The sequence below is a fragment of the Silurus meridionalis genome, chromosome 25 (assembly GCF_014805685.1).
Source record: "Silurus meridionalis isolate SWU-2019-XX chromosome 25, ASM1480568v1, whole genome shotgun sequence".
In the NCBI taxonomy this organism is placed as follows: Eukaryota; Metazoa; Chordata; class Actinopteri; order Siluriformes; family Siluridae; genus Silurus; species Silurus meridionalis.
This window is the reverse complement of record NC_060908.1, coordinates 6,472,996-6,487,432: the sequence shown is the minus strand read 5'-3', so window position 1 is coordinate 6,487,432 and position 14,437 is coordinate 6,472,996. Positions and strand designations below refer to the sequence as shown.

General features: G+C 39.3%; 1 protein-coding gene across 2 annotated transcripts in view; it reads right to left on the bottom strand.

Moving 5' to 3' along the window:
* Positions 1–13,388, bottom strand: part of LOC124379386 (E3 ubiquitin-protein ligase RNF43) — a 98,491-nt gene extending 85,103 nt beyond the window's left edge. For both annotated transcript variants that reach the window (XM_046839710.1, XM_046839711.1), the window contains exon 1: positions 11,980–13,388. In XM_046839710.1, the coding sequence (XP_046695666.1) occupies positions 11,980–12,195 (216 nt within the window). In that variant the 5' untranslated portion in view covers positions 12,196–13,388. The remainder of the gene's footprint in view (positions 1–11,979) is intronic.
* Between the last annotated feature and the right edge of the window lie 1,049 nt (positions 13,389–14,437).

Below are 14,437 nucleotides of genomic sequence, written 5' to 3'. Positions count from 1 at the left end.
TGTCTGAATTTGCAAAGAAAGTGCCTGGCATGAGAGGCTGAGACGGAGGGAAAAGAACGCTGAAGCAGACAGGTCAGGAGCAGGACAGTGTGTATGCTCTATTGGCCCTGCTGAGTGTGTGTGTAAGTGTGAGGGAGAAACCATGTGACTGCAGAGACATAAAGCATGTTCTGTCGCCCTGGTTGTCTCAGTTTACAATATGGCTTTTGTTACGGAACATCTGAGTTGCTTTGATCTTACTTAATGGAGTTTAGCAATGATCACAGCAATGACCAACCTCTCTCTCCACACACACACACACACAGACACACACACACGCCCTTACGCATAAACAAGGGTGCACGCAAGCACTCAATCATACACACACATACCTACACACAGACAAATTCAGGGAAACCTAGTGCTCCTCCATTGACCCACACTGAAATGAGGTTGTGATGGGACTTTACACCACATAATGCTACTCCCAGACATGAAGGATTTGAGATTAAATTGCTGCAAATGAGCTCAGGAAACTAGTCATAAAATGCTGACACACAAATTAGATTAAACAAATAACCCTACAGTCATGCTGCCCATCATTTCCACATTCCATACGCCAGTTTTTTCCCCCTTAATTGCAGATCAAACATTGCATATAATTAAATATTGATCGAAAATGTATCCTCTGTTTCGATGGCTCACCTCTTCCATAAATAATAAATAAGCATCTCTTTAGGGAAAATGTCATATCTTGATGATTACACATTTCTCACTGTTATATAACTCATTTATTTATTGATTTCTTTGGATTGTTTGCATACAATTATCATAAAGAACGTCTAACACATAGAACAAGCCTATGTATAGGTACACCTTTTGATTTAACTGTTGTCAGAGCTGTCAGTGTTTTCCACACATATTTACATATTACTGGCAGTAAAAATTATGTGATTTATATTTTATTACATTTTATGTTTAAATGTATGGTTTGTTATTGCAAATGTTGCATTTCATACGCTTTTTTCATGCTACCCTTGGAAACCAAATTGCCTTTGACTTCTGGGTTTTTTTATTTTTTTATTACGCACAAGTTGATTGTTTGAGTCTTTAAATCAGAACCTTCATAAATAATTGAGGAATTACAAAGAAATACAAAGGTCTTTAGTCTGACGAACCACAGATCATTCTGAAGTTTCTTAAACACCCCATATTAAATTTCCAAAAAAAGTATTATAAACCATCATACAAAAAAGAAAAACCCTGTGATATCAGCAGTGGTCTACAATGAATATACTTAGATAGCTACACAGTAAAACCCTGTTGTACGAGCCTAAAGTACGAGCAAATGGAGATACGAGCGACCTTGCTCACAAAATTTTACCGTTTCACGAGCAAATTTCGAAGGCACGAGCAAACCCACGCTGCCGGTTCCTCGCTTTCGGCCAAGGGTAGCATCAGTCGCTTAGTTGATGACGTATCACTCGATCGCTCTCGTTGTTCAGTGCAGCAAAAACTTAACTTTTTTTAGTTTTATATTTTTATTTCACTAGAAATCTTGAAAAATGTCTCCCAAGAAAATCAGTGATGGTGCTGGGAAAAAGAAAGTAAATAGAATTACCATTGAAACTTAAAATAGGCTACAAATACTTTTTAAGTGCAGAAATAAGCGATCGAATGATTAAATCGCTTTTACATTCATTCTTATGGGGAAAAATCATTTCGAACCTACGAGCAAATGGACCTACGAGCAATTTTTACGAACGAATTATGCTCGTCCAACAGGGTTTTACTGATATACAGATTGAGCATGCACAGATAAAATGAACATGAAGTACAAATAAGTTGAATGAAATGAAGTGGAAAATTTCAATTACGCAGCTGTCAAGAAAGAGGAAATGCAAGTCCAGTCAAGATGATAATTAAATAAAGACATGCTTGTCAAACAAAGTCGATCATGTGGAGGGCTATAAATATAAGTAATTTGACTAATGGAGAAAAGGCTGTACAGGTTAAGCTATTATATTGTTTTTGTGGCTTATACAAGAAAAATGAGTTACAAAAAAAGTTTAAATTGTTGAAATGATAAGAGTCTTTAAAGATATATGTTTCCATGACTTACACTATATGGACATAAATACTGTGACCTGACTTTTCCAGCCATTTTGGTGGTTCTTTCTGAAACTGTTACCAGAAAGCTGGAGACACAATTGTGCAGGATGTCTTTGGGTGTGGCATAAAATTTTCCCTTCAATCGAACTAGAATTAAACACCTGTTGAATAAATTGGAAAACTCACTGTACCCCAGGCTTCATTAACCTACATCAGTAACTGACTTTACTAACACCCTTGTGACTCATTGAGCACAAATCTCCAGAAAATCCAGAATCTTCCTAAAAGAGTAGGTTATTAAAACAGCATATCTGGACTAAATGTGAAATGGATTGTTCATAAAGCACAAATAAATGTTATGTTTTAGTGTCCACAAACTTTTGTCGATATTGTGTGTGTGTGTGTGTGCGTATTACATTAATAGAGTCTAAGCATGTATATATGTTTATACGAGGACAGATAGTGATAGTAGTGACAGATAGTAGTGTGTTGTGCAGCCATATGACACAATCAACAGATGCAGTTTATGTATATTAAAGAAATCACATACAGTATCAGCCTTCATTCCCTGTTGTTAGTTACTAGAGAGCAGGAAAGTAGTTTACAATTGGCAGAGAGCCAAAAATTGAGGAGAACATGAGAAAAAAACGTCAATATTTCTAATATCCTTAATAATAAAAGACCGATATAAATCACGTCAAACCACCACTTCAACGAGGACACACCTTTCAACTGGCGCCACGTCTTTATTTTGATTGTCATACCTACTGCTGCTGTTTTACTGTGTGGCGTCAGAAGGGGACGTGCCATTTATGATTGATGTAATTGAATGATGGAATTCTGGCTGATGAGCAATGAGGTATTTGAACTTTTGTATAACAGGAACCTTTTGCTCTGACACGTTTGAGATAATAGTTTCTAGAGGGTGGAGAGGGGTATTATAATTCCTCAAGATGAAAAGAAAATAGCTGGATGCATTGCTCAAATAAAGACCCTGCTCCTTAATAACTGCTTGAACCACTGCAACTAATCAGAGTTGCAGTGGTTCAAGTTACGCTACTAGTAAATAACTAGTTACTAGCTACTAGTTTATTATTTTTTGAAGTAGAACTAACGAAATACTTTGAACGAAAGTAGTTCATAATAGAAGCAAAAACTTTCAGCCTTTAGTCAAACTCTCTTCAAGTAAATGATTAAAGCACTTAATTTTTATACTGTTCTCCCAAAGCATACGTAAATTTAACTTATATTATATTTTTCTTAAGTTTGTAATCTAGTGTACCAGTGTAGATTTATTTATTGCTCGAGACTCAAAGCAATTTTGCACATCGTTCTGGACAAGGGCGTCCGCTAAATGCCACAAATGTAAATGTAAATATATTTTCAGGATTAGTTCATACTTGGGCATATTTTTATTTCTGATTTAGGATATCCAAAGCTCACCTAAACTGGGGTCACTGAGTTCATAGTTACTGTACTTCAGAAAACAAGATTGCAACATAATGCTTCTTGAGTCATAAATGTTATTCATAGTATTTTATATATTTTGCACATACACACTAACCTAAACCTATATATTTTATATACACTATATTGCCAAAAGTATTAGGTCACCTGACCTCTCCTGCTATATGTGGTTCTTTTCCAAACTGTTACCACAAAGCACTCAAATGTATAGGACGTCTTAAGATGCCCTATTATAAAATTTTGCATTCACTTGAACTTGGAAACCCAAACCTGTTCCAGCTTGGCAATGCCCCTGTGCACAATGTGAGCTCTTTGAACATTTGGTTTACACCCTTGTGGCTGATGAACACAAATATCCATAAGCACACTCTAAAATCTAGTGGACCACCCTTGTGGCTGATGAACACAAATATCCATAAGCACACTCTAAAATCTAGTGGACCAGCTTCCCAGAAGAGTGGAGGGAATTATAAGAGCAAATTGGGACTAAATGTGGAATGCAACGATCAAAAATTTCATACCATACTTATGGCCAGGTGACCCAATACTTTTGCCAATATAGCGTATATATGTCCTTTACTTTCTCGCTTTAGGAAGGTACACGTAATTCCCCTATCCTATAACCTTTAATGCCAAATGTCTTTTAAGTAAAGCTAGCTGTGATTATTCATATCAAACAGTAAACAGTACAAACATTCTGAATCCCATAAACACCAAAGAATGAGAAATTTCTTTAAAATATTGATTTGTTCCACAAAATATGAAAAAAAGTGTTAATAGGTCATCATAACTAACTAGAATATAGACGTGTAGTGTTTATAAGAAGGAGGAGTATGAAATTTGGTTTTGGCTTTATTATGTGGCGTTGGAAATAACCATACTAAAACGAGGGGTGTGACGTCTGACCTCAATGATGTCATTAAGTTGTAAAGAAATATGAAGTAGTAGAAATAACAGCATGGGGAGAAGAGCTGATTGTTATTCAGAGCACACGATTACATTAAATGTGCTGATTCTAATCTGCTATAGAAAATACAATGGATTAACAATAAACACATTTTGTAAGCCATATAACGTTGTTATATGGCTGTTTTAGGACATAAAAAAATAATATAACCACTGTAATTAATGAAAAAATAACGCTAGCAACAGGTACTGTGTCAGAAACATAAAACATATTGAGACCATGACGAACAGGAAAACAACCATTTTCATGGTGGCATCATACCATTACTGACTGTTTTCCTATAACAGTTTTTTCTGGATTGTTTTATTCCTAATATCAATGCAACTGTATCCTAGTTTAATAGCTAAGCTGCATTACTTGATGACTATTAGCTCACTAAAATATTTTTATTTTATACAATGCGATATTGCGTTGTTTTTGGCTAATTTTCATTATTTTACTTCTTGTCCGCATTACTGACTACTGAATTTATTTAGCTAATGTTAGCTAGAGATTATCTATGTGCTGCATTCATGACAAAATAGTAACGGTGAAATTTTTGACATTCAGAAGTCAAAAAATTTAATCTTCAATCAACAATTTTTAAATGTCAGCAAAAAATTGCATTAAAAAATATATGAATTAAAGAAAATTTTATTTAATTTGTGCAAGAATTTTGTTAAAACTTCATACTTTCGTGTTTTTTAGATTTTAGATTTTCTTAAAAAATATATATTACTGAGCATTAAAAAATCGACAGAGAGCCAAACCAGTGCTACGTAGTTCCATATCATATTTATGCATTAGGCAACCTGCTAGTTAGCTTACAAAATAAATTAAAAAAAAATCATATGCACCAGTTCTATTAGTGGATTTGTGTCTGGGTTGTTTTCTGTATAATATTACTAGTGGGATTCTAAAAGAGACGTCCCACTGACCCACTGGTGAGCCCTGATTATTATTAGATTCAATGCCAAGCCCTTGCTAATGACTAGTCAGTGCTTATTGTGGTAAGCCAAGTTAGCATTTAGCGCCTGTTTGTTTTGAGGTCTATGCTTGCTCCACCTGGGCAGTGTGACGCTGATATGCAGGTAACAGATGGTTGATTCCCATCATCTCTATGGGAACAGGTGCAGATCTGTCTCTCTGTGCTAAACAATTGTATTGTATGCTAACCATTATTCCAGTATTGCCGTTTGATATCACGCAAAGCCTGCAATGTGAAACGTTTAACAAAATCAGATCTGACAAATCGTACTAGTCATATGATTTATGGCGTACTGAAACTATCTCAGATGTCCCAGATCAGCTTCTGTGGCTGTTTTGAGGAAACCACGGAACTGGCATGATTCAACGAACATAATCATTTTGGTCAAAATAATGAAGGCCAATCTTTATCCATAGCAAAACATCCTAAACCAAAGGGTTTAGGAAAGGGTTTCATTAATAAATTGGAAGGCATATCGAAATACCCAGCACTATAATTTGCAGTGAAGCCGCTTTTTTGAAAACAAAAACGAAGAGATGGAACTCCTGGGCAAATTCTTGGAGGGTGGTTTTGGGTGGGAATATTTGCTGTTAATAAACACATCTTTGACATCTGTGAAGAAATCAGGTCATGATTTCACGGTTAGATAAGGTGTAATCGAACATCTTCCCAGAAGAGTGGAGGTTATTATAACAACAAACAGGGGCTAAATGGGAAATGAGATGCTCAGAAAGCATATGTGAATATTAGGGTCAGGTGTCCACAAAAATATCTGTTTATATAATGTAAATATGCATTTAAATAAATTAATATATTGATCTGAAAATGTAATACAGTACATTTAACATTAAATCAGACACTAATCAGAGATGGAAAATGCTGTACACTCAACTCCAGATAATTCGCGGTTCGAAACTTGCGGCTCAGAAAATTTCCGTGTTCACATTTGGAACCTAATTATAGCAAGTCGCGGATTATAGTAAAATTCACAGGAATCCGCAGCGGGACCGAATGTTCAGGAACGTTAGGAATAAAATTTTAAACTGTTTAAATACTGTACACTTTACGTTTATAAAGTGACATAATGTCTAGATGAATTCACTAAGGTACCATAGGGGCTGCGGGGTGCGTCCAAAATTTGCAGATTTTCTGAACTTGTATCATAATGAGTTCCAAGGGACCACTGCATTTAAAATCCGTTTGAAAAATACCTGCAATATCTCACAGAATATCATGATATTACAATCTTTTTGTATTTTCCAGCTCTACTACACACATCTTCAAGCACACACAAACAAGTCGGGTTCAAGGAGAAGGCTAGCAATAATGCTTTTCCCATACCAATGTACTAACAGTCTTCACTAGGGACTACCGGTCTAACAGGAAGAAGCCCTACATCAACAAATGTGTGTGTGTGTGTGTGTGTGTGTGTGTGTGTGTGTGTGTGTGTGTGTGTGTCTTTGGCTTGTATGAAGATGTGCCCGAAGTGCTTGCTATTTATGAGTCTGGACGGCGGTCCAGTATTTTGTATAGCTGCTTTTCCTGCGTACAGAATCACATTGTGATCATGTTTGTTGTGTATATCACTGAGTGACATGGTTGATGGAAGGCTGCTTTCCTAAACCCTGCAGCAGAACACGTTGCGTAACCTCTCCACTGCCAGACGAGGCATCTCTCGGTTTCTCTAATGACTAAACAAGAGACCAGGAGGCTACCTTAAAAGCTTTGCCATGTTTCCCCCTGTCCATACTGCAACACACACGACCCTGTTTCCGTCACTCAATCTCAGATAGCTTTCACATGCTCGTTCCCGTGATGCCGAAGGTCCCTCTGCATGTGTAACCATACTCCAAAACCCCAAGATGAACACACAGGACGGAAGCAGGACAGATGCAGGAATCTGCACTATGCGGCTCGTCCGTTTAAGGTATTCAACTTATTGGAAGCTTGATTAACAGCTCTCTTGGACTTATTAATACCGCCAATACGTGATTTCAGAGAGCGACTGTTTGACATCCTGCAGTCTGGCACATGTTTTTTTAATAATTTATAAATGAACTAGAAGGGTACCTTGTGGGAGGTAATTATTACATGCTAATGCTTGCATTGTAGAAATTTGGGACAGTCAATTGATCAACTGTACAAAGATCCAAAATGCATCACTATAAGAGGTCCAAGCACCAGGGGGCCAAGGATCATATTTAATTAAAAAAGATTGCTCATGGTGGTGTGTTTGCCATACAACCGCCTAAAATAGAGTTTAACATAAAACCTAAGCAGGCCCTGAGCGGCAGGGAGGGGCAGAGAGGCTGTTAGGCCTGTTATCAGTTTCCAAGGGGGGAAATACAGACAGGAAGCTCATCTGAATCAAGGGAGGGGAGCACTATCGGAAGTGTCGAGTAAACACAGCTATCCTTTTTAATCATCCAGACTCACGGTTTTTAAACTTGAGATGCTTTCATCTCGCCCCTTTGCCCCGACACATCCAATATCTCAACCTCCACCGAGTGGAGAGACAGTGGTATGTACTCCGGAGAGAGAGAGAAAGAGAGAGAGACTAAAATGGATAAATGGAAGCTATAATCAGACAATCAAACTAAACTTTGGGCAGCCACAGTGTTGAAAGAGTTGGCTAAGTCGCAGAAGATTTACAGGGCAAATGAGAGTATCTGAGAATAGTTTTCCTCCTTTTAAAAACACTAACCATTGCTCTTCCTAAGAAAAATAAAAACCTGCTCCAGGATTAGTCCACATGAACAGACCTAATTATCCCTATTACAAAAGACTGAGTGACCTTTGGCTTTTTTAAGTAAGACCCCTTAATAGTAAAAGGAGTGTTAAAAAAATAATCCACAAGAAACTCAGATGAGAAAGTGAGCCTTTTTTTTGAATGACTTGGCTTCTTATAATTGAGCCAAGGATGGGATTAACTTCAAAAGGTGCGGTGGGCAAAACCTCAAACTTGCCCTCTTATCATCCCCCCCTTCACTGCCCATGCTTAAGCAACAGCTGCCTTTCCCCTCAAGTTCAAAGCCATCCCAGAATGCACTGCGATGGCCCTGCTTCACTATAGTGGGACGGATGTGGAGGCTGCCAAGGCATCTGGCCTTTTCAAAGGTATGGGCGCAGGACCAAAGAGCCCGAGATACTGATATTAGATGAGGAGAGGGGGCACGGCGAGAGCCATAATCCCTCGGCAAAGCACTTGGCAGAGCGTCCGATATCTCGAAAATGACCTTAACGTGGTGCATGGAAGGAATGACTGGAGCATGAGTTATGGCATAAAGAAGTTATTGTTGACTCTACAATGCTCAGGGCTCACATGGCCAGTACATCTATATCACGGATGCCTGTACGTCAAGATTTTTAACCTCTTCTTCATTGTAGGCTTTATAGTGTTGCCATTAAGATGTTCAGAAACAGGATAGAGCTTAAAAAACTAATTCATAGAAATATACTTTTTGGGAAATAAAATAATTATGACATAAAATCAAATATATATAAAATAAAATTATATAACTGGCAGGTTCAGTATGACCTGGTTTGCAATTAATCCTGGTCTAGTTTTTATAACCAAAATGCATAGCAAACATTAAAAAACTGCCACGCTAATATGCAAATAGCCTTATGCCCTGCAAAGGCATTAACTATGCAACTTCATGGCCTAACTAAAAGAGAGCTAGACAGATGCATGAACATTGTCTTGCTATGTGTGTTGCTGTTATCATTAGTTTATAAAGCTTGTTTTACCAACGTTGTCTTTTTTCTTAGCAAAGTGTACAACTTTTACTGCATTATATAGGCATGCTTTTGACTGAACGCATTTATAGCATTTGGCAGATGCCGACTTACAGCAACTTAGGGTTAACTAGGGTTAAGGGTCTTGAGTATGGGCCCAGGAGTGACAGCTTAGTCTGGCTTAATGATCTTTGGATCAAAAGTCAAATACCTTAACCACTGAGCTACCACCTCAGAGTCAATTTCCCCGCAAGTTAAAAATCTGCATTGAACCAAGCTGATAAAAATGCGGCTTGTTACATTTCCAACAATAGTTGGATTCACAAACATTTGGAAGTCCCTAGGCCTTAAAGAACCCTTAAACAATATCAAGATTATGAAATACTTCAAAGTTACTACATTTACATTTGTAGTGTTTGGCAGATGCCATATGATGCCAGAGTGACTTGAATGTACAGGGATATGGTAGCTCATTGGCTAAGGCTCTGGCTCACTGATTGTAAGGTCAGGGGTTCAAGCCCTGGTAATAAAATAAAAATAAGCTGTCACTCTTGGGCCCCCTGAGCAAGGCCCTTAGTACTTCAGGAGCATTGTATCATCCCTGACATCAGCTCCTAACATCGCTGGGATGTACAAAGAAAGTGTTTCACTGTGCTGTAAAGGACAAGTATAAATCACCAGTCTTTCCTTCTTATTTATGCAGCTGAGGGTTAAGGGCCTTACTCAAGAGCCCAGGAATGGCAAGCAAGTTTGTGCTGGGTTTTGAACTGACTACCTTAAGATCAGAAGTTCAACATCTAAACCACTGAGCTACCATTTCCCTCCTAATGAAAGGCTAGCTTGAATTTTTGAGAATTTACAACAAGCCAAATATAAAAGCGAACTAAAATGGAGAAACGTCCTGGAGGACTAAACTGCCGGTAGCTCCATGTCTTACTTGTAAACCGAGCATGTTTTTCGATCTTCACAACAATAAAAAAAAAACAACTCCTGTCTATTAATATCCAGCATTCACAAAGCAAAGTACACAATACATACTGGATCTAATTCCATTCAGGAACAAAAGCTTTCCAGAGCTGCAACACCCCCAACTAAATGAAACGCTTCCATTATCATCATGTGCGATCTTTTTTATGTCCCCCCCCTCCCTCATTCACACTATTATCCGCTAGCATAACGGAGAGGAATCGGTGTCCCTGAGAGACGAACTAAAGCTTAGAATAACATCTTAAGAGTGATTGTGATGGAATCGCGCTTATGGAGATCAAAGCCGGACTTAGATGTGTAATTACTGGTGGTTATGAAAACTGGCTGTCATCTTTCTGCTACGGATGAGCATGTAGAATTCAGAGTAGCCTGAGGACAGTAAGGCAGCAGACACGCCTAAAAAACTTTGAAAAAGAGAGCATGCACGAGAGAACAACAGACAAACACCGTGATGTGTATAGAAAGTTTTGGGGGATTTTTTTTTTTTTTTTTTGGATTTTCTTTCTAAATACGATGAAATATGATACCATGCGATATATATATATATATATATATATATATATATATATATATATATATATATGATGAAATAAGTCAGCTACACATCTACACCTTGCTAGATTTTAAGACAAAATAACTTGTTGCACTCGTTGTGGTAAAGTTTGCTTGGCTATGGAGGCCATGTGGATAAGACAGGATGATGTATTTCTTTTTCTCCCTGCCTCCATCCCCTCGAGGAAAGCAGCATAAAGCCGGAGCACCCCTGCAACTCGGACCTGTTGCGACAGGCCAGCACAGCAACAAAGAGAATCTCGCACAGTACAACACACTCTTTGTGTTGGCGAGAGAGTATCTTACTTATGAGTGGGTTATCCACACACACAATCCTATTTATACACAAAGCCAACTGTTTTTGCCTAATAAAAAGAAGCGGGCTTGTCACAGGTAAAGATTCCAAACACACTGTGGCCTTCACTTGTAAAAAAAAAAACATCCAGTGGGAAGAAAAGTTCCTCAATATGTTCATGGATTGAATGCAATTTCCTGAAGGATGGGACAAATGATTATTTACTGCGCCAAGATTTCAAACTTCTTATTTTTATAACTCAGACATTGCCTAAGAGCTCAGGCCCAAGCATTTCAAAAACTACAAATCTCTCACCTCTACCAAAACCTGGATTGAGCACCTGGCACAATTACAAAAAAGACACACTCAGCTTTCACACCATAGCTCTTGTCAACAAGACAACCGGAAGAGCTCTCATAAGGGGGGAAAAAAAAAAATCGGATTCTGGTGCGTGTCATCATCTCTTTGGCATGATGGATTCAACACCTCTTTTTAACAAGGTAATTGACAGTCATAATTAAAAGCGTTCGCCTGAGATTTGAAAGGCGTGTGTGGGATGATTGTGGTTAAGGATACGCCACCTCGCTCACCTGCTCACGACGTTTCTGCCAACACATGGAGCACCGAATGTGGCTTAGACAGGGATCTTGTCCAAACAAGATCGCTCTGAGTGATGTTGAAGCACAACATGTCAGGCAGGCTGATGCCTGTGACCGCCCGGTTTTATATCTCTGTACGAGAGCTGCAACATCAGCATGAGATCATTGTTTTAATACATCACAAGTGCCGAGGTTGAGGGAGAGTTCAGAAATTCCAGAAGAAACATGATGCATGGCAATTAGTTCGCAGCAACGTGTGAAACACACACAAAAAAAAAAAATTGGGGACATTCTGTATTTTTTTTTCTTCACCTACCTGCATGAGTTTACCCTCAGCGATTCCGCTGCTGCTTCCAGCAAACACCCCTTCCAGGGTGATGGGCCTGACCGTGGCTTTGGGGTTGAGAAGCGTGACCTTGATGAGGGCGCGGGTCGCCTCCACCTCCAGGCCCGCATGGCCCAGCGCCACCTGCAGGGCAGCCGTGATCAGCCACGGCCAAAGCCCGGCCAGGCGCTGTGCGGCGAGCCTCATTGACCCAGCTGCAGATTCGGGGCCCAGGCACGCATAATGCACTGTTCAAAACCACTGGCGCACCAAGAAAACTTCCAGGGTCCGTCTGGTTGTGTCAACGCGGTCGAACTCGAGATTTAAATCTACTTCCTTGATGGATTTTTCAATTAATACCAGTGGTCCACATAGGCCCGGAGACATGTGCTTGCGAAAGGCAAATCCTTCAGTAATGACAGCTCTCTAAAGAGCTCAAGAAAAGCAGTGATCATTGTTGGAAACAAAATGCCTCAAATGTTACCTCACTTTACAGTGGAACATGAAGGCTAATTAAAATCCCACTAATTAGTGTTGGATGTCCTGTGCAGAGTGTGGGTAAGACAGCATGAAGGCACTGACTGGAGCAGGACCCCTAACGTGTGCAACTGTCCCAGTCATACGAGATGCTGTCATGCAATTCAGTTCAGAAGGAAAACCAGGCACCACATTTCAGGCAGCCAGAAAGGTTTGTAACTCTCCGTCCTGATCATGCGCTTAGAGATCTCCATTGGATGGTTTTACATTTCGGCTGTTACGCATTCCCTTTAAAAACAACACAAACAAAAAATATAAACAAAATAAACAAAAATAAATAAATAAACAGGTGGCCCGATCAGAACTCGGTTACAAGACAAATCTCCAAAGCTGCGTCACGCAAAACGGACGCACGACGTGAACCTGAACGCGTGACTTCCTTGCGGCTTTTTACGCGCTCCGTTACCCCGCCGGTTCCGATTCGCAACAATCGGACAGTGTAAATATGTTTTTCCTTTATTCTTTCCCCCTTTAGGTTTAGTCCTGCTGAACGAATCGCTTCAATCGTCTCTAATCAGGTGCGATTCCTTACAAGCCGATCCTGGATCTCGGTTCTCCGCATGTTCCTCCAGCCGTCATATTAAACCTGTTCGGTTTTCACCAGATTACAGAAAAGATCCTTGCGCACAAATCCGAGATCCTTCCACAAGTCGCAGAGTGAACTTGTCTCCGTCAACACGCGGTCGGAAAGTTGTTCGGCGTTAATGCGCGTCCGAGGCGCACGGACACGGCTGCGGGGCGCGTGGAAAAACAAGCTAAAAAGTGTGTGTTGAAGCGAGTTTCCCTCCCTGAGGATCTCATGGAGCAATGCTACCTGTTGCTCACTGGCCGTGTGTGCGTGTGTGTGCGCGCGCGCGCGCGCGAGTGTGTGTGTGTGTTTGAGAAAGAGAGCGTGAGTGTGTGCGAGGGTGGAGCAGAAAGCAATACTAAACAGCAGCTCTGACGACGCGCGGCGCCCTTCAGCGGACACATGGAGATACAACTTAGATCAGACCAACATGGGAATAATATCTAAGATCAATAGCATAGTATCAATAAAAAAAGAAAAAGAAAAGGAAAGCTAGGAATAAAAAAAACAACATATTACATATGGATCATGTTGCGTATAAATGTATTATTCATAACTGTAACTATAAAAGAGTAGAAAAATATATGCATCTAGTTATACATCTAGTTATACATCTAGTTATACATCTAGTTAAATGTAACTAGAAATGGATAAAAAAAAGCATGATCCAGACAGTTAAATGCAACCAAAAATGAATAACAAAAACAATGTTCAAGGCCATTAAATGTAACTATAAATGAATAAAAAAGGCATGTTCCAGAGAATTAAATGCACAGTACAGTATCCAACAAAAGTGAGTACACCCCTCACATTTTAGCAACCATTTTATTACATGTTCTTAAGAGACAATACTGTAGAAATTAAACTTCAATATATTTTAGAGTAGTCAATGTGCAGATTTACTGTCCACTAACAATAACTCAACACACAGCCATTATTGTCTACATATCTGGCAACCAAAGTGAGTACACCATAAGTGAACATGTCAAAACTGTGTCCAAATTGTGAGCACCATTGATATGTATCACTGCCTAAATCCTCCTGGGAATGGAATTCACCAGAGCTGCACAGGTTGTTGCTGGGATCCTCTACCACTCCTAAATAATGACATCACAGAGCTGCTGGATGTTAGACACAGGGCGGTTTTCCACTTTCTGCTTGAGGATGCTCCACAATTACTCAATAGGGTTCAAGTCAAGCAGAAGAGGCAACAGCCTTCTGGGGCAACAGCCATGTTGGTGTGGGTTGATGTGTTACATTGTTACATTTAGATGCCCAGAGAATGAATGAATAGAAATGTATTTATTTTGCCAAACATTGTGCATCATCTAATATATTGTACAC